We start from the raw sequence: 24,245 nt of genomic DNA, 5'->3' as shown, positions 1-24,245 counted from the left end.
GATGGAAACAATCATAATTCAGTGTGATTCCAGTTTAATACTCTTGTTTAAAAGTGAGCTCGTGTGCGGAAAAAAACGTTTCACAATCAGGAGGCAACCGAGGCGCGAACCTCACAAGTGGAACTGTGGTTACTAATGAACCTGCTGTCTTGTCAAACCAACAAGAAACAATCAAATCAAGGTGAGGAGGTGCCAGTTTCTTCTTTGTGCGGGCAGAGAAGGGCTGTCAGGCGAAGAATCTGGCTGGCAGGCAGACTGACACGACACTGGATGAAGATCAGTGATATTTCCTAAGCGTCTCTGAGTCTTACGGGGTTGTAGTGAGTTTTGTGTTTTTGTTCAAAACATCCCGTGTCAGGACGCCTGAGACGTCGGAGGATTACTGTAAGCTTGGCTCAGGTGACGTCTTCTGGGGGTGGGGTGAAGGGGGGGGGGGGGGTATGAGGGCCCTCCATAGCCCTGTTCCAAACTACTCCGACAACTGGGAAAAGTATCATATGGGGTGCTCAGATCATTTGAAGATACAACGCTACAGAGCATCAAAGGCAGCTTTTAACATACTCACTCAAGGTTCTCATTACCCCATTTCTCAAATGCATTACGGTTCCATGATTACATATTTCAAAAGCTTTCAAAGGCAGGTTAAGCGGGCCGGTATGCTCACTCAAATCATTGTAAATGGCTCCTTCAAAATCCCCCCAAAGAGCTGATCTAGCCTGTGTTCTTACCTTAATGCTGCTGACAATAGCTCGGAGCTATTTGACCACTGTGTTTACCCGTAAAATCAGATAGACCATGGGAAGTGAGATAGACCCTGTGAGGGCCAAACAGTTGTGGATCTTTCTTGTGGGGAGTGGATATTGTCGGCTATCTCTGGCTCCCATCGGAGAGTCTCAAACAAGTACGCTGTTAAGAGAGTGCATGAATGAGCTCTGCGCCCATACAGTATCTCTGGAATCACATAAAGACAACCTTGTGCTCTACAATTTACTGCGCAGCGCTCAGGTGCTTGTGCATGTCTCAACCAGAGGAAAAACAAAAGTATGACTGACATAATCATGTGTCAGAAGATTTATGGTCAGAGAGAGCGGAGGGGAGAGAAAAACTGGAGAGCACATTTTCTCGCTCCTCCTCCTTCAAATTATTGTCTTTAGCGTTGTCCACTCGTTTGAGTGAAACGTTGGAAGCGGTTGAAACGGAAAAGTTCACACATGCACACACAGACGGAGCCTTGTGTTAATGAAGGCCCTGTTAAATGTATGATTTAACAACTCTTTTACTGTGAAATTGTGAGTCATTTCCTTCTTCATTGGTGGCATATTTTCAGTCCTCACAGGTTTTCTTTGGAAACAAACGTTATGTTTTGTATGTGACCTTAATTCCGTGTGCAGCTCTAATGCAGCCAAAAAAAAAAAAAACAACAACAACAACAAAAGAAATCTGATCGCTTTTGTACGTTGTAATTAAGTTTAGGTTCAAAAGATGAATTGGAAGTAAATCCCGAATGCTATCACTGGTTTCAACAAACGTCTGCATCGTCTGTTCAATTTTAATTTCAGCTATAAATCTGATCGCTGGTGCAGTCAAGGCCAATCTAATGATAAAACAGAAAGCAGGATGGATCTTGCTTAGATATGTTTTCGAAGACTCGTTGCCGGCTTTGACTCCTTTAATTGCTGGCTGGAGCGCACCGCCGGGCCGCCCTGATGTAACAGGTCATGGGAGCACATAGGGAAGCTGTGGCAGGTCTCCAGCAATAACACAGGGAGTGAGCCAGACTACCAACCATAAATCTGCAGCCACCACCAATTTCCAACTACTGCAGGTGACGGGTGAGCGCGCGTGTTTGTGTGTCAATGTGTGTGCGTGTTTTTATAAACAAAACTCCAAAGGGTAACGCAACCCCACTTCAGAGCAACATGGATATTACACCCCAGAACATCTTGGCATGGGCCCGGTCCTGTTTATGGAGAAACACAGCTAAGAGTATAATTAGCATTTCAGTGATCCTGCAGGGTGTCTGACTTAGGCTGTGATATCAAAGAAGGTGGTGTTTTGTGCTTGTGACTCAACGGGGGATGAAGTGACTGTGGCCTCTGTGTGGTGGTGTTTTACACCTGACTGGAAAACGCTGCAGGTGGATTATCTGCAACGGTAGCTAAACTTCGCTGTTTGTTAGTTTGTTTGTTTTGTTAAAAGGCACGTTATGCTGTGAATTACAGCATCAAATGTTCGACGGCGTGAATCCTCACGATTAATCTGCTTTGGCGGAACCTAAGGGCACCTTGCAACCTTAGAGCGCCACATTCAAAGCGCCCACACAAACCCGGGATTTTGCCCTTGTCATTCAAATGTTAGATTACGGCAAGTCAAAGCAGATAAGCGACACATATAAAGGACTCTTGAGATGTATGTGTTTTGTTCATGAGATAATGTGATGTGCGTCTTGCACACAAAACCCTAGTTTAGGTTTAACCAAGGCTTTTTGAGCAGCTTCCTATCCTTATGTGTGAGTCCTTTGTATCAATATTATGAAAGCTGGAAGCTTTTGTCAGACAGAGACAAGCCTCTGTTATTATCCCCTTCACGCCCTTTTCTCTTTATTCTGGGCAGATTATCATTGCCAATGACACATGATACTGCTAATCTACTGTAAATTAAACCTGAATTCTCACATGTCTCAGCTTTTTAAATGGAAAAGGGGGAAAAAGGGGGTTTACAAGGAAAATGCCAATGTGGAAATGCAGCACAGGTGAAACTTTACAGGCTGCATTTGTCAATCCCAGGAGGTTACTGGGAGCAGGTTTTCCGTCAACACCTTGGGCCCGTCTCCCGACTCCACTTCCAGGCCGATGAGAGTGGAATCCGTAACGACTGTGGGCTTTAGCATCGTTAACATTTCCCTGACACGTCGGCCGGCCTCTCTTGGAGACTGCCCTGCATTTTCTCTGCCGCGCTGGAGTTGTTGTAGCAACTAGTGGCCCAGGAGTGAATGAAGCAGATGTGCGAGTCATCTATCACCTGACAGCTCCCACTCCCCCGACTGAGCAAGTCATCTCCGTGACAGTCTGCCCGACCAGTCTCATCAATTACACTGGTACCCTACCATTAGAGCACAAACACTTTTCTCCTCTGACACATTCAACTGCTTCCCAGTCTGCAAGATGGGCCCTCAATTAAGCCTGAATAACTTTCCCCTCTCAAAGGACGTCTCTCTTTCTGCGGACGAGCATTGCACACATTGGACTTGTAGGATAAGCTCTTTGAAATCTGATTTACCTCCCTGGTGACCACAAATTTGACAATTTGAAGCCCTATTTTATGACTTCATGATTGCCTTGTGATGATACAAACCACAATATAGGTACCATTAATAAAGATTTACTTCTATGCTCACTTGAAAGTAAAAGTAATGACTCTGCTGGTTAATTGAGTCCTATATAATGAGCAATTAAGGCAATTTATGACATAAGAGTTCAACAACCCCACTGCCACACTGGTTTATGGCAGGAAAATGGTGAGATAATATTTCTTTTCCACACTTTTCAAACATTTTACACACTATGGCATTTTTGTACTGTTATCTAGTCTTTCACAGCACATTACAACTGTTCAATGATATTTTATCCTTGCAAAACTACTGCAAACCTAATTCTCCATAGTTTTTTCTTAATGAGCATTTGTCATTTTTCTCATGATCAGAGTGAGACTTCATTTACAAGGAAGCAATGACGGAAATCACGTCTTGTTAGTGTTATTCTGTTCCTGTATTTCATCAGTAGTAGTCATGAAACGCAGTAAACACAGACGTTTGAACACAGACACGTATAAACAGTTTCTATCACTTACAGTATACAACTATGGCAGTGACAGCAGGGGCCAACTTACATATCAGCTTTTTTTCACAAGGGTTTAAAAACAGGTGTCGGGGTCGGAACTTGACATAATGAATATGCAAAAGATATAAATAAGACATTCATATAAAAATAGGCTTTTACAAAATATACTCTATTAACCAATATTTACCAAAAGTGGAAAATGTGCCTGTGTTTTTGATCAGTGAATAAGTCCTGTTAAGCTAAATCGGCTTGAAGTAAGCAATGCCACTGAAGGCAGTCAGTAGAGCGTACAGCCTTCTACCTCAACAAGGGGGATTCTCTAGACTAGCAGCAAACAGAGGGAAGACAAACTCATGAGAGGGTCAGAAGGTCAATGTGAGTAGCCTACAGTAGTTTCATCTGGAACAATGTTATTCTAAAAGACATTATTCCAGGAAGATTCAAATCCAGTGTGTTAACCGTGGGCAAGTTTTGATTGCTTTAATACACTAAAACCTCCCGACATTTAGTTATTTTTTTTATCCATAATGGACAAAATCAGTAGTTGTTGTTTCTTTTAATAGAATAAATTAATATTAATTATTTTCATTCTCTAAATACAGTATGTTAAATATTCCAAATGGCTGTCTCATGTCATCTGTGCACAGAGTGAGAACTACAGCAGTGTGTCCTGCCCAGCAATCACATCCACCATATTTCGTTAGCATCGGCGAGGTCCGTTTCATAAATGTCAGAACATGTCTGTATAGCTTAAAGTCTTGACGTCACGCCGTGGTCGCCGAGTCCCACGCGCCGCGGTTGCAGTTTTTCCATTAACGTCGTTTGGTTGTGCCGCTTCGACATCGCACCCCAACAAACACAGCAGTCCGAGAAGAGGGTTGAAGAGCTTTGTGTGCAAAAGAATCCTGACGCCCCATCTTCAGCTTACTGTAGACACAGTACAGTAGTTCCTCATTATGTGTGAAAAGACTGTAACAACAGCCTTCTTGTAAAGTTTAACAGTTCCAGTTTGTCCATGAAAACGCAAAGACATGAACCCACACGCTCCACATGCATCATCACACACACACACACAATCACACACACGCAGCATCCAATAAATATTCTCATTTGCATGTGTACACCTCTGTCCTCTCGCTGCAGGTGTTGCATTTAACGTAGCAGCACCACAGGAACTTGCAGTTGCACTGCCAGACGCGGGAGTACTGGTGTGTGTTGTACCCCCGGCCGCAGCACATCAGGTCACAGCCGCTGATGTGCTGCATCATAGTCTTGTTACACACCCTGCCCTGCGTGCCCAAGCTCCCCGTCAGAGGGTCCGCCTCGCAGTAGTTAGGCGACTTGTCTATGTACACCAGGTCTGTATCCATGGGCTTCCGGTAAGAGTAAGGCTTCTTGATCTTGAGGAATTTAGGGCGCTTGTTGCGGCTGGCTTTGACTGGTTCCACGTGCACGGCATGGGCATACTTCTCCTTGAGAATGTAACCGAGCTCGCGGAACTTGGGAAGTGTAGTCCAGCAGGTTTTGGTGGTGCAGGAGCCTGAGACACCATGACACTTGCATTCCAGTTGCATGTTCTTCTCCAGGATCTAGACACACACATAAAAACAACTTAGTAACGTGGTAACCGCCAGCAACTGTAGAAACACACTAATGATGAGTGGTAGTTACGCTCTCAGGATAGGTTAATAACAGCCATGCTAGATTATTAAAACCAATTACAAGAATAATGATTTCAGAGTTTTATCTGCTAAAGACATAGAAGTTTGTTATATATATTTATTCATACTTGAATTATATATTTTATGAAACCCTGGTGTGTGTCTCAAATTCACATTTCAACTCCTGCACTTCGAGGCAAGGGTGACAAACGTGCAGCTTACTAACAACGTGATGGACAAATACACTACAGTTGAGGATTAAATACAGCCCCACCACGTAGCTGTGTGATACCATATACACAGAAGCCAAAATAATGTATCAGATTTCAGGCTCTGTGTGTGTAGTTACCACACACAACACACAAATGTCAAGAGTGACTGTACAAGGCGCCGAGTGACTGGGATTACTGCTAAACCCTGAACCGATGACAATGAGAAGTGCCATTGACTCAAACTGGAATTTTCTTTAGCAACAAGGTCAATTGCAATTTCCTTTTGCGGAAAAATGCTAGGAGTTTGGTATGCGATATGGTCCCCTAAAGCCATTGACGAGATATTTATGCTTCTGTGTTCTTGGCGACTAAACTGTAACGATAAAACCCAAATACAGACGTGTGAACAAGGACCGAAAAAACAACTTTTCCCTGAGCAAACCACTTCATAAAACCCTTGGCTTCAACTCCCTAATCCATCAGTTGTTCTGTGACCAACACTTGTGACAGCCTTTGTCTGGACGTCCTCAACCAGGGAGCTGTGAACGGCGCTCCTGCTCAGTGTCACTGCTTTTGATTAGCATAAATAAAGGAGGCGAGGTGGTGGGGGGGGGGTATCAAAACAGAGGGGCCATTTATTAGCAGAAAGAAGAGAAACGAAGGAAAACCGTGCAAAGTTTGAATCCACGAGTGCAGTCTTTTCCCTGGGAGGCAATTTAGCTGTCCAGATAAGCCAATTTGAATTCATGGTCCTGAAACGCACGTAGAAAATGATCTACTAGGTACAATTGTGTGCGAGGAGGCTTTTCAGCCAATGTGGGGCCGGACGTGTCAGTTGTGTGAATCAGGCGATTTTGGCACGGCGAGCCGAAGGGAGAGAGGATATGAGTTAACTTGGGCAAAGCTGCTTCTTTATTCTTCGCTAACTCCTACCTCACTTTAGCTGTTTGGCACATCATCCCGCTCAATCTCTAACTTCTAGACTTACTGGAGTCTCTTTGTCACTCTGCAGTGTTCTGCAGCCAGGCATGCACAAAAGCCACCAAATGAGCGGGTCGGCTCGTCAAGAAAACCATCCTTTCCTGCTGAATTTGTCTTATTTGTACTGTAACAAATTATTATTGTCTCTTGTTCTGGTTTTGTGTTGTGATGCACAACTTTTGCTCTAAAAAGAAAAAAAGAAAAGTGTAGGCTGTATTATTGTCTGACAGTAAGCATGGTTGTGTCATGGCATACTAAAATTAGTTTTGGCTTGATGAATATGCTATTTGGACCTCATACCTGAGTAAAACTGTGGATTAGAGTTGGCATGCAGGTGGAGTGCATGTCAGTACACTCTTCTATACAGCAAAGACACACATTGTACTCAATGATGATCAAACCTAAAAACCAAAGAGTAAACACTCCTGTGGTGCATGTACAAGCACATTTCACCTGATGTGGGTTTATGATGTTGGAGAAATTGTGGGTGGGGATTGTCATAAAGGTAACTGTATACTGTCCCAGTGGTGCAAAGCATGGCGGTGGCGGCGGGCGGGGGGGTTAATGCCTTTTTGTACAGTGTCAATCTGTTTTCAGCGCAGAGATCTGGGTTGTAATCAAACCCTGCCACTTAGACAGCTCTTCCCCTAAAAGCAGCCTTTTATTCCACTGCTTGTTCAATCTTGGCCCCGCTGCCCAGATCTTTGGCAAGGTTCGCCGACACCGCAGCGTGGCAGAGACTGTTAACTGTGGCCGAGGCCAGCCGTGGACTGGTTAACCAGCAGTTCACCTTCACATTTAGCCTTCACCTATTTTCACCTATTTGGAGAACAAATTCTATGATCCATAAAGTGATTGTGCTTAATAAAGACCCATTCTCCTGTTTCTGATCACTTACCTTGCGTCCCACCTCGTTGTTATGGAGGTTCATGAGTGTCCTCGCGTTCTGTTTGACCTCCCGAGCGTCGATAAATACTTTGGAGAAGCCCAGGCCGTAGCTGATGTCTGCCGAGCAGCCTCCCCACTTCCAGCCTTGGTCTTTGCTGTAGAAGCCCTGCTTCTCCTTGTCACAGCTACAGTCACTCAGGTTACCCTGCGTACAGGCCGCCGTGATGGCATGTGCCACCCCTGCCGCAATGATGGCGTAGGTGAACGCCGCCTCTTTACTGCCTGGCGGAGCAGAAATAAAAAGGCGGTGAATAAAATGTTGCAGGTACGCATTGAGAATTTTTGTATTTTGCGTGTTTGTACGTTTCTCCTCCAGTTTAAGGGAACTACATTAAGGAAAGAATTGGATTTTTAAATGAGAAAACAAAATAATTATTAACAGTATGTGTGCTTACATCACAATCTTACTGACGTATCACTCAAGGGCTGCAGTGTTTTGAAACCTGACCTGGAAACTGTCCTGCCCGTGAACCAAAATGGCAGCTGGCGGTATAGTCAACAAAGCATGAATAAGAGGGTTGTCGGCAAGGAAGGCCTATTGATCTGCTCAGAAACATTCACATTCTGTGTAAACTCATAAGGCAGTGACATCAGAATCTTCGTCCTGCCGTTATCTCGCCAAAGTCCAGCTAACAAATCATTTACGCACACACGGAAATATCGACAAATAACTAAGCTGAGAAAAAACACTCCAAAGAGATATATCTTAGTGGAAACCTTTTATAATGCACACAAAGCGATATGTTTCCCTTTGAATACAATGTGAGAACAGCCCATAATACACTGAGCATGCATATTCAGAAACATGATCATGTAGTATTGTTTAATTCTCAGATCTGTGCTCCAGTATCATGCAAACAGGAAACTCCCAGATGTAACATCCATCATATCTGTGTGTAAATAAACTCCTCTCGTCTCTGTTTGTTCAAAACAAACATCATACTTTCTTCGTGCTTCCTCCTGCCACCCGGTTCATCTTGGATTTGTGCTCTTGCCATTTAAAAAAAAAAACTCATATTGAGGCATCAATTATGTGGACGTTTTTATAGACTTGATGGGCTCCGAGCCAAAAAAGAAGGTGTGTCAGTGCAGTCAGCCAGTTCTGACTGCGCCGTTGTTAATTTTTCCCCTGCAGTTGTGAGTGCACGGGTTCACCACAAGAGATGGTATGCATCCCTCATAACCTTGTAATGAGAGGTGGAAGATATTAAAACGAGAATCAACAGCCTGTATAAGTTGAACTAGAAGTGCCAGTTCACTCTTCCTCTGCCATGTTTGTTTCTCTTTCATCTCTGCAGAGTCATGCTCCTCTCCAGCCCTTTTTATTTGGACCTCATCTCGTACAGCTTAGTGTATCTGCACAGCTCAAGTACAAACACGGTTGGGGCCTGAAACGGCTCAAAGCCGGTGCACCTTGCATTGCACATAAGCATTCTGCCAGTTTGCTGGTCATCCTTCCTTCGCTTTAAGAACAATTGCAAGCTCCGCAGCTCCGCTTGGCCTGGACAACAACAATGGCGTTCATTTACAGCCGTCGGCCTTCCACGCTAATCTGAGCGGTGAAACCAATCTATTTGGTATGGCTGTCCAAGCCATAGACTTAAACTCCTGTCTTGGAAACACAGACCAAGACTCTTGATGGGCTAAAACCACTCATTCATAAAGGAACAGACTGTCAAATACCGCTGTTTTCATTTCAGCAGCATGAGCAGATAATCCTTTCTTTCCAACTCCGGCGGGCAAGATGGCCTCAAACAGCTGGTCCAAGCTACTGACCATTGTGTTTTACTTCAATAGTTCTGGCGCAGCAGAACTAAAATATGTTACATTTCTTTGAAAGTTTTCATCAAATAGGTTTTACAAAGCCACCTCTGTGGTTAGCAAACTCCTTACTCACTGTCTGTAGCCATGAAGGCATCATTAGACAAAAGATCGTCATTAAACCCTTTTAGGTCTTCCTACAGATACCCTCAATATCCAACAGTCTTTAATCCACCTCATCAGTCAGCAGCCCCAATTTCAGCATCCCCTGACGATCATCCTCTCTTCAGAGGGGACTGTTGTCTCAGCAGTCGGAACATTGATTTGCACTAATTTGTTCCTCTAATTTAGCACTTTTCAGGTCCTGCCTTCCTCTTGGCTTTGCCCCACTGTAACTTATACCCGTGGTAAGAGCTACATCCTTACAGTGACAGCACCCACAGGATAAAGACCAGTGGAAATGCGTCTCCGGAGACTCCGCCGGCCTGAAAAGAAAAGGCTGCAAACATTCACAAGAGCTTTGTTACAGCGCTGGCTTCGGATACCTTTTATACATGCTCAGAAAGCCTCGCTCTGTGAAAAGTCTGGAGCAAAACTAGGCCTGATGTAAATGACACTGGCTCCTTATGGGATGCTCCTGAAACCGTTGATGCAGCAATGCAGCGCAGATGATCATTTATATGCAGAAGTTTGCTGGTGCAGGATTTGGCTTGAGATCAGCTATCATATTATATTTTGTGTAAGACACATGTTAAAGGATGCATGCCAAGGCAATAACGTTACAAATAGATGCATTTTTCTTTCTTTTTTTTAAGCATCAGGTCTTAATTTAACTTTAATGACAGGCCTCTATCTTGCATTTCATTTTGGCTCTGCGTTTTGTCGTTATTGACCATTTCTGAGGGAAATCACAAACGGGCCAAAAGTAAAGACTGCGCGCATTTTACGCACAAATACGCATCGAGGTGACTGATAAATTGTGTTTACTGCTAGAAGCAACAACAACAACAAAATAAAAACGTTTCAACTTGTAAACAAACGTTAACAGACAGCAACATACCCACTTTCAACTCTTTTCCGAAGACTGTCCTCTCTCCAAGCGCAGAGCAGTTCCAGCGCCCGTTTTTGAACTGAAACTGACACTCGTTGATGCCCATTTGGGCTCCCTCTCCGATGACGATAATGGCATCGGGGCGACTCTGGCAGATAATCCGTTGTCTGGGAGCCAAACCGGGGATCTTGTTACAGATTATGCTCGCACCTAGGGCCACCACCGACGAGAAGCCACTGTGAATGGGAGATGGATATGACTGAGAAAAAGTAGCCGGCAAAAGATTTTTGTTTTTTAAATCCTTATATTTTAAAGTTGTTAGTCTAAATTTGTTTTTCAGAGTTTCCATAAACGTTTAAAATACAATGCGTAATTTCGTTTATTAAATAATAGCTGGTGGTCACGATCTAAAATTTTTAATACAGGCCAATCCGAGTGGAAAATACAGTTTTACTGACTGAATTTTAGCAGGTGGAAATTATCACCAAAGTTATTTGTTTCACTTTGGAAGATATTCCTCAACATGTCTGCACCTCTAGACTACTTCTTTTCTGCCTTATTAAAGTTGCTTTACTTCTAAATTTTATGTCAGTGCGAGCGTCAGCCCAACAGCCTTTAAAGGTACCATGAAGGAAATGTCATTAAGTGATAAGGACGCAGCTGCCACGAGTCTCGCCGAGATAAGTTCACGCTCTTCCCTAAATGTTTTATTTATCGTTTATAATATCTACCGCCTGCTTTTCAGCAAAAAACTGCAACAAACCAGCAGCAAATAAAAGGCTCGCTGTCAGTCGTCGGTTATTAAAGTCTTTTGTGTCTGAGAATAAGCTAAAGCAAACTACAGAGAAGCCAAACAAGCGCAGCTCACCCAATTTTCAAATAAACAATCCCCAAACAAAGTAAAACTCTTAGAATCCAGCGTCGTGTTCTCCGACTCATTGCGGCCCCGCTCTCAGTTTCATGCAACGATTCGGAGCTGATGAGTAACTCGCTTATTCTCCGATCGATCACAGCACAGGTAACTCCACAGGAACTCCAAAATGACGAAAAGCATAAAAAAATAGAACACGGTCGGGAAGTTTTTTTTTTTCTTGCAAATTGCGGGCTAGGGTATCATCCAAACTCCTTTTACTGGCCCCCTTTCGCTGGGCCCTCTTGTCATTGCGAGGGTGTCACAGGTAACCCTTGGGGTGAGCAAGTGCGATTATCTCTCTCTCACAGTTCCTCTGCTACCCGCAGGTCTCGGTTATATATCTGGCTCATCTATCTGGGGCGTGTTCACAGGAGACATGGGGCCCTGCTGAAGAATCCCGCCAGGGCTGAATCTCAGCACACACACTCATACACGGTCATACACACACTCACACGCACACACACACAAGCACGCACATACACACTCATCTGCTGTGAATTCACCTTGACTGATTGGCATGGCGTTTTATTTGGTTATTAAGTGGGTCAGGACTCATAACATAACGTGACCGCAAGCTTGATTTGTTTTTTTTACGCAGATGTAAAAAAAAGTTATTGAAATCAACAATATTTTTTGCACACTTGCCAAAAAGACGCATCAGAAAAAGCTACAAATAAGTAATATTAAATCAAATACAAATAAGACGCATTGACGATTCTTGCAAGTAAACAAATTGTTACCTCAGAGTGAATTATATCTTCTGCACAATGGTAGCAGGTGGTTAAATCAAACATTTATGAGATTTAATACATGCATTCGTGTCATTTAGTTTTATTTATGTATTTTATTTTTAATCCAAAATTTTATTTCATCCGCTTCTCGGTTTTATAACGCATGTGGCGCGCGCTACCTGCGCTGCGCCTCCGTCCTGCAAGTCTCTCTGGATCGCTTACCTTTTATAACGGCGACATCTGGTGGCCGATTGAGGTCATTGCATCCTAAAAAAGCTGAACGAACCGCTTAACTTGTCCCCGTGTTCTTCCCGTAGCTTGCCAGAATTTAGAGCTGCTGTCAGTACTTTGACTGTACAGGAGGGAGACAGCTGGTGAGTGAGGGGGTGCGAGATTATTGATGTCAGCATGGACCTTCATCACCCCCACTTGATCGGTGATTGCCTCATCCATATTTTTACGTTCCTGACCGAGGAAGATTTAATCAGCGCTACGAGTGTGTGTAAGGTAAGGAGCGGCCAACTTGCGGAAGTAGCTTATGTGCAATGAGAGCGAACATATTATGATTCCCCAGACTTTATTATTTTTTAGGATTGGCATGAAGCTGCAGAGACTCCTTGGTTATGGAGGTGAGCTTTCACGTCTGCCATTTCCCACGAGACGTGAATCAGATAATAAACTTTCATGTGAAAACATGCGCATGTGAACGTCCAGGTGTGTGGTCCCCTCAGGAGGATGTGTCTGCAGCGCTGGAGCTTCTGTAACTTTGCCGTCCCGGGGAGCGAGCACGTGAATCACTCGTGGAAGAGATACTTCCTGCGCCGTTGCCACTTGGAGATGAAGATGACTGAAGGCCGTTCAGGAGGTTACATCTGCAAAAGCCTCAGAGGACACACAGGTAGGCTGTCTCTCTGTGTGTGTGGAATCTCCTCTGTGCGCCTTCACTGAGTCTCTCCTCTCAGTTTTCTCTACCTGATATATGCTCTCCACCAGGTAGGGTGGTGGGGTTGGTGTACCTGCAGGGGAATTCAGCTCAGCTTCCTCACCTGTGGAACAGCAGTGCCACAGTCTGCAGCGCCTCTACAGACGGAACAGTCCGGGCATGGAACATCCAAAAAGTCAGTGCAACAGCTTCAGCTCATCATCCTGCAGTCTCAGTATAATCGTGTGAAAATATTTGTAGCGATGCAAAATGTTTTCTCGTTTAGAGGCACATACCTCAGAAAACCTGCAAAACTTAACATTAAGCATGAAGATTGGCATGCTGTGAGTCATTATCAGTGCATCTCTGCTGTAGTACCTGCCCCAAAGTGAACCCAGGAGTGAAAGTGACAGCTTTTGTGCTGCATTCTCACCCTTTATCAGCACTAAACCAGAGATATGAACTGCAACCCTGTGCCACTGGAAATCCACGTTTGTGCTGGTTTTATTCCAGCTGAGTTTCTCCAGCGGCTCCCCCTCCTTGGATGCTGCTGGAATTGGTGCGCTAATCGAGGCGTTTATCTGACGTTGCGCCCTTCCTCCCTCAGGGCGAACTCCTGTGGTGCAGTCCTGTGCAGAGTCCTTTGACGGCGATTGTAAGTGATGAACAGCGTGAAGTTGTGATCACAGCAGACTCCACAGGCCTCATCAAGACCTGGCAGAGTCGGAGTGGCCAGGAGGTGGCCTCCTTTGCCACAGCATCTCCACACTGTGCATTACTACAGTACAATGTCAACAACAACTGGTTTCTGACTGTGAGTAACCTCAGACTCTCTGGGTTCATAAATCTGAAAATAATACCGTTTCCTTTTCTAGTAAAACAGCACGTGCTTCTCTTCATATTCTCTTCCAGGTTGGAACCAGTCAGGGATCTGTGTGTACACTAGCTGATTCAGCTTTGACTAAAAGCTCCAGCGTAATGGTGTGTGACACCTTTAAAGTCAACCTACTCCTAGTTTCACCTGACAAGAAATGGATCACAGCTGGAACCAAGGACAACGATGACTTAAGTCCAAAGGTATTTCTTGTTGCCTGACTGGGTTTAACCACATTACCTCTGCGCAAATTACACGGCGGGAACGTTGGCGATCACAGATAAGAGCAGTGAAACGTTAATATGCATTCTGTAGCTTCCTGTGTGGTTTGTTGGCAGGTGATTTACACTGAGAGTGTGACCTCGCCGTCTGAGGATGAGGATCCTCTGTGCCGCTCCGTGCCAGTCGCTGGGTGCCAGGCTGCTGTCTTCATACCCACCCAGCCTGCCAGACTGGCTGTCATCCACCACAACGAGCGCCCAAACAACAAAGTCCTCTCTGTCTTCGATGTCACACTTAAAAAGACTAAGTACAAGTCAGAGATCCAGGGTGAGGACTGAGATGTGCTAAATTCGACTCATTTGTGTATTTTGCTTATTCCCCCGAATGACTGGCCTGCCAACACTTTCCAATACAGTGATATTCAATCTTATAAAGATGTTCACCTATCTTAAAGATCACATTTAGCATCAGCTCCTTAAATTTAGAGCGCAGTGGCTTGTTTCTAGACTCAATATAAAACAGTGGCGTTCAACAGAAACTGAGAGAAATCTGCAAAAAAAAGACAGTAAATAAATGCGAGTTCCCGCACTGACAGCAGACTGAGAGCACCCACAACAACTGTAACACCTGTCACACTTACTGCAGCGGTAAAACGAACAGTATGCGACAGCTCATCATCACAGAACAAATCCGTAAATCTGTCGCGCAAAGTTTTAAAAAGGTGGATTTGTTGGCATGTGCTAGCGCATAGGCTCGAATCTCTTCTCCTCTCAGTCCAGCAGGTGGAGTCCTTCTCCTTGACACTGAACACCTGGTCGTCAAACATCCTCCTAGAGGCCAGAGACAGCAACTGCTTGGTCCTGGCAGCTGACCAGACGCTGTGGGTGTACTCTCTGAAAGGAGCGCTGCTTGCTAGCTTTAAGGAGCACACTATGCCTATCTCTTCTATGTGTGTGGTAGGCTCTTTTCTCATTTGGAATTGAGATAAATTCATACAGTTTGATGATGCACTGTCTGCGTGAAGAGAGCCAAGTGTTAGTGTTGTCTTCACTTTACAGGATAGCTTTCGCGTGGTGACGGCGTCTCAGGACCTCTCCTTGCGAGTGCTGACATGGAGAAGCGACAGGGACCGTGGGTTGACGCTGGAGAGCCGATACCACTTGCTGGGAGGCTCTCACACAATGTCCAGGTACTGTGTGCTTCAGTCTGGGCCTGCTGTATCCGAGGCAGCTACGTTAGTGTCAATAGTTAGTGGTAATGCAACAGCCTGAATACTCTGTATCTTCATTGTGCCCTGCGTCCTAGAGGGTTCACTCATGTCGCCTGTGACTACTCCAGCATCGTGGCCTCAGCAGAAGGGAATGATGGGAAAGACGTCTTAAAGGCATATACTTTCACCTCCTGAGCAGCACTGCTCCGCAACAAAAGGTGCCTACAAGCAGTTTGCACAAGCCACTGGAAGGAGGAACAATTGCTTTTATTGCAAACTGTCATATATGCTCACACTCGGATGTTCTTTGATGAGTCTATGTTTACAGAAAGCAGAATGTATCACTTGTTACAGAAGAGAGATGCTGTGTTATAAAGGCATTGATGCACTGTGTGAAATTAAGAAACTAACTATGCTATTGGAGCAGAGGTATGTCCGTGTTGATTTTGACCGGTCTTAAGGCATAATGTATTGCAAAATATATTTTGGTCTCCTGTTCTTCAATGTTACCTCCACTCACTACAAAGGGAAGAGAATACCGAGGCGTGTAAGTTCTGCATTAGTGACAATAATCTACATACGGTCAATGTTTAGAATTAGCCCACACTGACAAAATTCCATATTAAATAATTTTGTTACAAGGCACAAAAGCATTCTTATCTCTCTCATGCCCCCACATGGAGGTACAAGCACAACACCACATATATGTGACTGGTAATACCTGCAGTCCAGTCCCAAAAAAGCTGGGACTCTGTGTAAAACTTAAATACAAACAGAAAGCAATCTTTGAAACACAAACTGTGTTTACCGATGACGGCTTTTACAAAGTGTTCCTGAGAAGTAACATCCTTTATCCAATCATGTGTTCACAAAGTGGTGAACGTCGCTCCATTCCTGCTTCTGAACCACTGAGCCTTTCCAGGATGCACCTTTCATGCCCAATTATGATACTATCACCTGTTACCAATCAACCTGTTTACCTGTGGGATGATCCACACAGGTGTTTTTGGAGCGTTCCACAACTTTCCCAGTCTTTTGTTGCTCCTGTCCCAACTTGTTTGAAACGTGTTGCTACATCAAATTCAGAATAAGCAGATATTTACAGAAATCAATGAAGCTGCTGAGGTCAAACTTTAAATATATTCTCTTTGTACTGATTTCAGTTGAGTACATGTGAAAAAGGATTAGAAAATGTTCACATTCTGTGTCATTTATGTTTTACACAGCGTCCCGTCTTTTTTGGAGTCGGGGTTGTACGTTGTAGAGAAAGGAGACACAGGCGTCTTCTCCGCTTCGATGGCCGTGCATCTCATGTCCTCGAGGACACACCGTAGGACTGCAGTCACGGAGTCGTACACTTTGCTTCCTTCCTCTGAGTTATTTTCCATCTGTTCGAATGCAAACGAGACTCTCAGGTTGTTGAAACAAAACCGCTGACGAGGAGGACATGAATTAAATAGCTGACCTTAATCCCCGATAATTAGGTGCGCTGGTTTTCTTACCCAGGTGAAAGCCTTGAAAGTACGATTCAGGAACGTGCTTTCAACCTCTTCTGGTATCATCAGCAGATTTGCCATACAGTCTAGTATGCATGTTAATGTCTCTTTAGGACCCTGGAAAGAGATGGAAAGGAAGGTTAAACTAAGTGTACATTTGCCAACTTTCATAGTATTGTTGTTGTTTCAAATGTGAACCAGCACAGCATGCGCTGACCTGGTCAAGTGTGTTCAGGACAGTTTGAGGATCGGCGTTGTCGGGGTTCAGGGCTTTGGCTCCCTGGATGGAGATCACCGGCTCTTTAAGCTGCTCCAGCCACGACCACATGAGCCCAGTGAGGATGAAGGGATCCCGCTCCATACACAGCCTTTCCCAGCCGCCGCCTTGGTTCAGTTCTGCCTGCACACATTCGGGCAGCCACGTTAGACCCTGTCTGCCTGTACGTGACCGAGGCAACTTATTCATTCTGTAATGTCATTGAAGCATCTTTGAAATTATTCTGAACATTCTTTGATGCTACCTTCAGGAGTCACAAAGCACAAATTCATCGAATAATTGACATTTCCAAATCATGTACCAGTCACTGAATGGATCAGTGTGTCCTGTGATTGGGTTTTTGTCCTTCACGCCTCATTAGGAAAGGTCATTTTGTTATTGCAGAAAAAAAATCTAATTACCAACGGAAAATATAATGTCATGTCAGGGGAAGGACTGCAGCTATTGGACTAGGATGCGTGCAGTACTGCCTTTGTTGTGGATGTGACTTGTAGTCCGTCAACAGCTAAAAAAATTGACATTTTATCACAACATCGGTCTTTGTGATGGGATGTGATCATTTTTTATGCTTTTCTACATATGTTCCCTCTGTTTGTATCAGCTCCACCACATTGCTGCTGTGGCTCAGTTACCTGCCAGGCCAAGACTTTGTTCTTGTGCTCTTCTTCCCCATCAAGAAAGAGGTCCACTGCCAGGGCCTGTGCCACGAGCAACCTCCTGGCTTCCAGGGACAACTCTGACTGCAGGGTGATAAATGGCACCTCCGACTTCTCTGACTGCTCCGCTTCGTAACGCTGAGACTTCACCCCATTCATGGCCAACTCCTCCCTCTGCTCTGCCTTCCACCTGGACAACTTGCTACCCTTATTGCTGAGTTCATTGTTTCCCACAGACTCACTACGTTGGATCGGTTTCTGCTTCACTTTCCTCAGCAGGATGGATCCACCTTTTTGGTTTTCTGCATCCTTCATTTGCCAGATTGAGCCTGTTGAACCTTGTGAGACGTCCGATGCGTTGCTGTTGCAATGCTGACTCCTGGTTGCAGGGAGAGTGGGCTTGGATGGGGAAGTGGACATTTCAGCATTGCTCTGTGACAAGGAGCTGAGAGGTTGTGTGAGGAGGTTGAGCTGCGAGCCCAGCCTTGTCAAGTCGGACTCACTGTAGCTGAGACTTTTGCGATGGTAGAAGATGGCCGGCTCGTTGAAATGTCTTGGCAAGGTGGGCGTACCTGGTAAACGTGGCTCCTTCGCAAATACCTCGGGGCCCATCTGCTCGATGATGCTGAGAGTCATCTCTATGTCATGAATGTCAGGGGCCTCCAGAATGTCTTCCTCAATCACCTGTCGATTCTCTGCGATGTCCAGCAGCAGCCTGCACACCAGCTGGACAATCTTTGGTAGATGCCTCAGCTCCTTCCTCTCAACACCATGCAGTATGTGTCTCTGGCGGTTCAGGTACTGGGACAGGGTGACCGGGCTGTATCGAGGCTCAGCGCAGGAAAACACGCTCCTCAAAGGGGCGAGGAACTGGACAAACTCTCTGACACAACGCAGCTGACCTCGAGTCTGGATGGAGTTGGGGCGTTTTGCACGTACGTATAAAATAGCCTGGTTAGCAGTCATCCTGGTAGCATAGGCCAGGAAACTTGCTAACAGCACACCTGGAGGGAAGAAAGCAGCAGCAATCAACAGCAACGCATCACATTCTGTGAGGTCATATGTTTGTAGTGTGCCCGTCCTGTGAGAACCGGACCAAAAAGTCAACTTTTCATGAGCTCAGATAAACAGTCCTGTTTTCAGCTTTGCGACAATGCATTTTCCAGCTAATCCAAGAGGGTTTTTAAATGGCTTATTTATCGTAAGAAGTAGGAGATTTGTTTAATCCATAAGGGAATGCTTAAATTTATCAGGAAAATACAAACTCAGAATCACCAAATTTGGAGCTACGTGGTTTTCAATGCTCAGGAAGGGTACGAAAAATAGTGGAGTAGGAGTATAAAATGGCATATAATTGAAAAACTAAAAGTACAAGTCCTGAGAATTTGTAGGCTACTTAAGTACAGTACTTGAGTAAATGTACTCAGGTACTTTCCATCAATAGAAAGGAGAATAGAAAGGAGAAACCCTTCGCTGTGCGTCAGATTGTGCAGATGAAAGATCAGACTGTTCTGAAATGTCACAGCGCTTTATGCAACATTCCTCACAAGTCTACCTGTTCTTCCGAGACCAGCGTGACAGTGGACCGCTATCTTTCCCTCCTGCAGCGCGAAGGCCATGACCTTCACCATGTCCAGAACAGTGGTGAGGTTGGCCACTCCGTAGTCGCTCCAGCCGAAGTTGTAGAAATATACTGGAACAGTAAGATGTTTGAGGTGAGCCTGAGCGACAGTGCAGACTGATCAAGAACGACCGTATAAAGCACCTACTGTTGTTTTCCATGAAGACCTCTGGGCGGTACGAGAAGCCGCTCTCTGGCTCCAGAGGGTTTCCACAGCTGGCGTGCTCACCAGGTATCTGTAGGTTGATCACTGTTTTAATACCACTCCTTGACACAGACACACATGCACAGACAGAGACACGAACACTTCATTATTCTCATCCCCTCTGCTGCTGCGCGTTCTTCGTCAGGAGGCTGCTGAAAGACCTTGAAACTGAGTTTTGGATACCTTCTGAACTGATCAATGATGTTATACTTCTCAATGATTTCCGTTGAGGGTCTGGACATGGCGAGAAGATTGTCACTAACCCTAGAACAATAGAAAAAATAGTTAAAGATAGTTAACCATCCCCTTCTCAGTTGAACTACTGTAGCATGACTGAAGAGAAGATCTAAAAACATGTGAGTGAAATAAATAATGTGGAAAACTGTTTTCCAACTGTTTTGTTAGAGCATGTGTACCAGGATGAGTAGAGGCCTTTTATGGCCTGTTGGTCGTCCCTCCAGTAACTTGGGTTGTCATACTTGCAGGCTTGACCCCCACAGCCGATTGAGCATTGCATATGTCCAGGGATTACATACCGTATAGCTTCTCCTACTATTGTATACTTCGCCCTGGGGGCTCTGACTGGAGTTATTATAAGGGGAGAGAAAAGAAGGCAAATGTGATATCACACAAGAAATATTTCATTTAAAATGATCTGCAATTGACCTGTTTATTGTGTTCTAATCTGCCACGTTTGTTCTGTTGTAAAAACGTAAACTGGAGCTATTATCTTAGTGTTTTCTCAGCAGAGCAAACAGGAAAAATACGTTTAAAACCCAAAGAGAAGTTTTTATATCCTGAGAAACGACAGTGCAGACAGAGATTCCATCAAAAGTAGGTTGTTCTGTAACACCTAAATGATTAAGATCATCTGCGGTGAGTGTTCACTTAGAGGTGTCTAATCCTTGTCTGGCATTGCAAGTCTGTCATCAGAGCATTACAGTAAAAATAGTCGCTCCTCTGGAACGTTTGACACACTTTCACGTTGCATTTCAGTTGAAGTGAAAACCTGGAAACTGTGGTTGCAGCTGACCCCCGAATTTCACTTTGAAGTCATTTAAATGACGACCAACTTACTGTATTCCATCAGAGCACCACCTCTTGTCCTTGTATGGAGCGCCATGGGAAGGAGTCAGGCTGACATCCACAGTCATAGCAGAGCCTGCACGCACATGCATGTGCATCTTGTTACACTATATATGAAGGCCTGACCTTAAACCTCAAATACAATGTTATAACCAATCAGGGAGCGGGATCCCATAAACAACTAGCTCTGGATTTTACTATTTTGGACTGTGAAAGTCTCAGTTTGCCACTGAGTGAGCACTATGTTTTTATACAAGTTAGAGAGAACCACTGACAAATACCCATTCTGATCAAAGATCAATATCATAAATCATATTCAGTCAAATGTAAAGCAGACAATCTGTTTGAAAGGATTAGCAAGATGTTATTCTTACCTGGTAGTTTTACTGAAGTAGCTCATCACAGTGCAAAAACTCACTCTTCAGGACAATTGTGCAAAATAAACAACTTTGAATGAGCTATTAAGGAAAGAAATTCGACCAATCTAATAATCAACACAACAACAACAAAAAGATTTACCTGTAGTAAGTGAGACGAAATGCTTGTAACCACCATCTCAGAACACACAAGGTTCATAGCTGCAGTCGCCAACACTTCTGACATCAACCTCCACAGCTCTGACGTCGTCTCTCCCTCTCCGGCTCTGTGGAAAGTCAATCCCGTGGCTTCGCTTGATTTGATTCGCCTCAGATTATCTCCGTGTTGTCGGGTGGGGCAGCGCAGGTGCCCACGGGATCCCTCACGCTCCTCTGTGGAAAGTCGTGGATCTCAGCAGGACGACAGGTCAAGAACAGGCGAGCACTGACTTCAAGAATGTGTTGAGAAGAAGCAGAGATTGTGTCTTTTGCAGTCACCTCCATGCACATATTCCTCCAGTCTGCAGCCCAGGGGGGGAGTGTAGGGCTATTCCTGACTCCTCCTGGATTAGACTACTAATCTTATTACTGAACAGGTATAAAATAGACCACCCACTCCTCAACAAAAACATGTACTATACCCACATCACTAATGCCTACTGCTAGACTGATATGATATGCAGTGATCAACAATATATTCTGTCTGTTCATGTACATATTGTCATTAATAAACATCTGTCCAACTGTTCACTTGACCGGATTCACGCCGACTATTCGTCTGACTAATGATGTGCAAGTTTGTTGTTATGAATAAGAGCAGATAAACTTCAGATCCTTGCCACGAGAGAGTTCAGAGGATTTCTGAGGTCGACAAACTAAAACTCTTCTGGCCCGCTGCTACAAATAGTGGGACCTCAGTGACATAGCAAGTAGATAAAATCTGATTGGCTTACCCTGCACCTCGCTAAAGCTGGTTGCATTTAGGTTACTGAGGAGAGATCAGTCTATGATGTAGAGCATTTGGAGACACTTCAAGCCAGAAACTCTCATTTGATTTATTCATAAATCAATTTATTCTCTTTAGTTCTGAATATGCTGATTGTGTGAGCAGATCTGTTGTTACCTGCTTTTGATATCAGAGGTTTCACTTTGTTTCAGCCTAATTTTGTGGATTCCTGCACATTTGTTTTAACTGTAACACTTATTCATGGTCACACAGCAGGTCAATACCATCATAGTATAAATGGCCACTATAAATATACTGTGTATTTCTACTAAACCATATATTATAAATCCTATTATCTAATTTGAACTATTGTGATCAAATTATTTTGATCAAAATTAGAAAACATTGTGAGTATGCAGCTTACAACTTATGAGTAATATATATATACAAATACTCACATCTCTGAGGGGCTTTGATTGTTCCGTTCCAATCATAATTATTCAAATATTTGTATATAATTCGTGCAGTAATTTTCCTTAAAATTACATCTTGTCTGTCACCTAAAACCACCAATTGTGCATCTCAGTTTGGCCATGAGCAAGAAAGAACGTGTGTGCATGTGGTGTACAGGGTATAGGGTGAGATAAGGCCCAGAGTAAATCACAGGCCAAACTGTGATTTTCCAGCATGCTGTATCTCATTAGTCTTACCGTGACAAGTACAGTGGAGCGCAGAGCCGAGAGCCAATCGTAGGTTGCTGCCATATGAGTCTGAACAAGAGTGAAGGTGCAGCGCAAAACAGAACACCACATCAAGACAACAGAAAACACACCAACAGTTCATACAACGAATAAAGAAAACTGAATTCACAACATCCAACTCTGCTTCCGATGAGGCCGTCATAGTGTTAAGAGTCAAAAATTGGAAATGTACTGTGACCTTCCCTTTTCCATTATCTGAAATGTTAATTTGTACAGGTGGTCAGTATGCAGTAACATATTATGCAAATCAGTCTATAAAAACAGAAAAAAAAATCTATTCACTGCAGCCTCATTATTTTTGACAGTTATAAAACTTACTGTACATTGTAGGATGCAAACGTTCAAGCAAATGTTACCACAGACAATCCACACTATACTGCAGATTTTGGGACATTCTGCAACTATGTGAGTCAAATCAGATCTGAGGCAGAAAAATTACACTACTGTTCAGTCACAAGGGACAAAGCAGGTGTCTTCGCGCAATAGTGACATGTGATCCCTTCAAACAGGCATGTGATGCTTTAGATTTCATCCGCAAGGTGAGCACACTTATCTGTAGACTGTAGACACTTATCTGTAGACACAATAGTTATCATTCAGCCGTGAGTCTTATTCTCAAGGCTCACTGAGCAGTGGTGGAAAAATATTCAAGCTCTCAACTGAAGTAAAAGTAGCAATACAGCAATATAAAATACTCCATTACTAAAACGTAGCAATAAACATCTTGCATTGAGCAAGAGCAAAAGTAGGGAATGGACTTAAAATATTCAAAAGTAAAAGTACTTGTTGACAAACTGCCCCTGTGAGTGTTCCATTACATGTATTACTGGATTATTAATACATGCATTGATGTATATTTTGAAGTATAAAGCAACATAAAATGGAAATGCTCAATTATTTCCACTTTAAAGTAAAAGTTTGAAGCACGGCATCAAAATTATATGCAAGTACATTATTTGAGTACATGTACTCAGTTACTTTCCACTGCTGACGACAGACCTTTTTCACAGCAGACGTTTTGACTCGCCATAGCAGGGAAAGCACCGGTGTAACTGAAAAAAAAACATGGCTATGTTCTATTTACTAAGTGTCCCTGTAAGCAAAGCCAGTGAGCCAGGCAGCATCAATAAAAATAGCAAATAGCAAGGGCAATGGAAAGTAAAAAATACAAAATACAAAATAAGAAGTTGACTACATACATGCACATTTTATAAAAAAGACCATGGAAAACATATTGCCAATGAAAAGTACTTGAGAAATTGAAAAACTGGACAGGGACAGAAACAAAATTGCACGTGGTTGTGGATAGATTAAGTATAGTATTTGTTCTATTGCACGGTAGATAAATATATGCTGTATATATGTGTCACCGTAAAAATAAAAAATATATGCATACTGTAGTATTTAAGGAAAAAGGGATGTAATATTGCACAGGTTATAGCATGTATGAGACAGAGGGATATGTTTCAGTAGTGCAAAGGAAACAGTATGTGTGTGACCACAGTGCTCGTTACAC

At 43.8% G+C, this 24,245-nt stretch overlaps 3 protein-coding genes across 3 annotated transcripts; 1 reads left to right on the top strand and 2 right to left on the bottom strand.

Moving 5' to 3' along the window:
* Positions 1-3,757: 3,757 nt before the first annotated feature.
* Positions 3,758-11,658, bottom strand: LOC121612384 (protein Wnt-7a-like). The gene is made up of 4 exons (XM_041945233.1): positions 11,322-11,658; positions 10,463-10,689; positions 7,592-7,863; positions 3,758-5,428 (listed from the first exon to the last, which is right to left on the bottom strand). The coding sequence occupies exons 1-4, from the start codon at positions 11,390-11,392 to the stop codon at positions 4,946-4,948; spliced, it is 1,053 nt and encodes a 350-aa protein (XP_041801167.1). The 5' UTR covers positions 11,393-11,658; the 3' UTR covers positions 3,758-4,945.
* A 771-nt stretch (positions 11,659-12,429) lies between these two features.
* Positions 12,430-15,963, top strand: fbxw12 (F-box and WD repeat domain containing 12). The gene is made up of 10 exons (XM_041946382.1): positions 12,430-12,604; positions 12,689-12,726; positions 12,829-12,995; positions 13,091-13,215; positions 13,627-13,833; positions 13,932-14,096; positions 14,232-14,442; positions 14,890-15,071; positions 15,174-15,304; positions 15,421-15,963. The coding sequence occupies exons 1-10, from the start codon at positions 12,506-12,508 to the stop codon at positions 15,518-15,520; spliced, it is 1,425 nt and encodes a 474-aa protein (XP_041802316.1). The 5' UTR covers positions 12,430-12,505; the 3' UTR covers positions 15,521-15,963.
* Positions 15,964-16,536: 573 nt separating this feature from the next.
* Positions 16,537-22,563, bottom strand: ptpdc1b (protein tyrosine phosphatase domain containing 1b). The gene is made up of 9 exons (XM_041944908.1): positions 22,539-22,563; positions 19,997-20,156; positions 19,764-19,844; positions 19,524-19,642; positions 19,310-19,447; positions 17,731-18,758; positions 17,039-17,221; positions 16,828-16,938; positions 16,537-16,713 (listed from the first exon to the last, which is right to left on the bottom strand). The coding sequence occupies exons 1-9, from the start codon at positions 22,561-22,563 to the stop codon at positions 16,537-16,539; spliced, it is 2,022 nt and encodes a 673-aa protein (XP_041800842.1).
* Between the last annotated feature and the right edge of the window lie 1,682 nt (positions 22,564-24,245).

This window comes from Chelmon rostratus, chromosome 10, assembly GCF_017976325.1.
Source record: "Chelmon rostratus isolate fCheRos1 chromosome 10, fCheRos1.pri, whole genome shotgun sequence".
In the NCBI taxonomy this organism is placed as follows: Eukaryota; Metazoa; Chordata; class Actinopteri; order Chaetodontiformes; family Chaetodontidae; genus Chelmon; species Chelmon rostratus.
The sequence above is the reverse complement of the archived record's forward strand: the minus strand, read 5'-3'. Positions and strand labels throughout refer to the sequence as shown.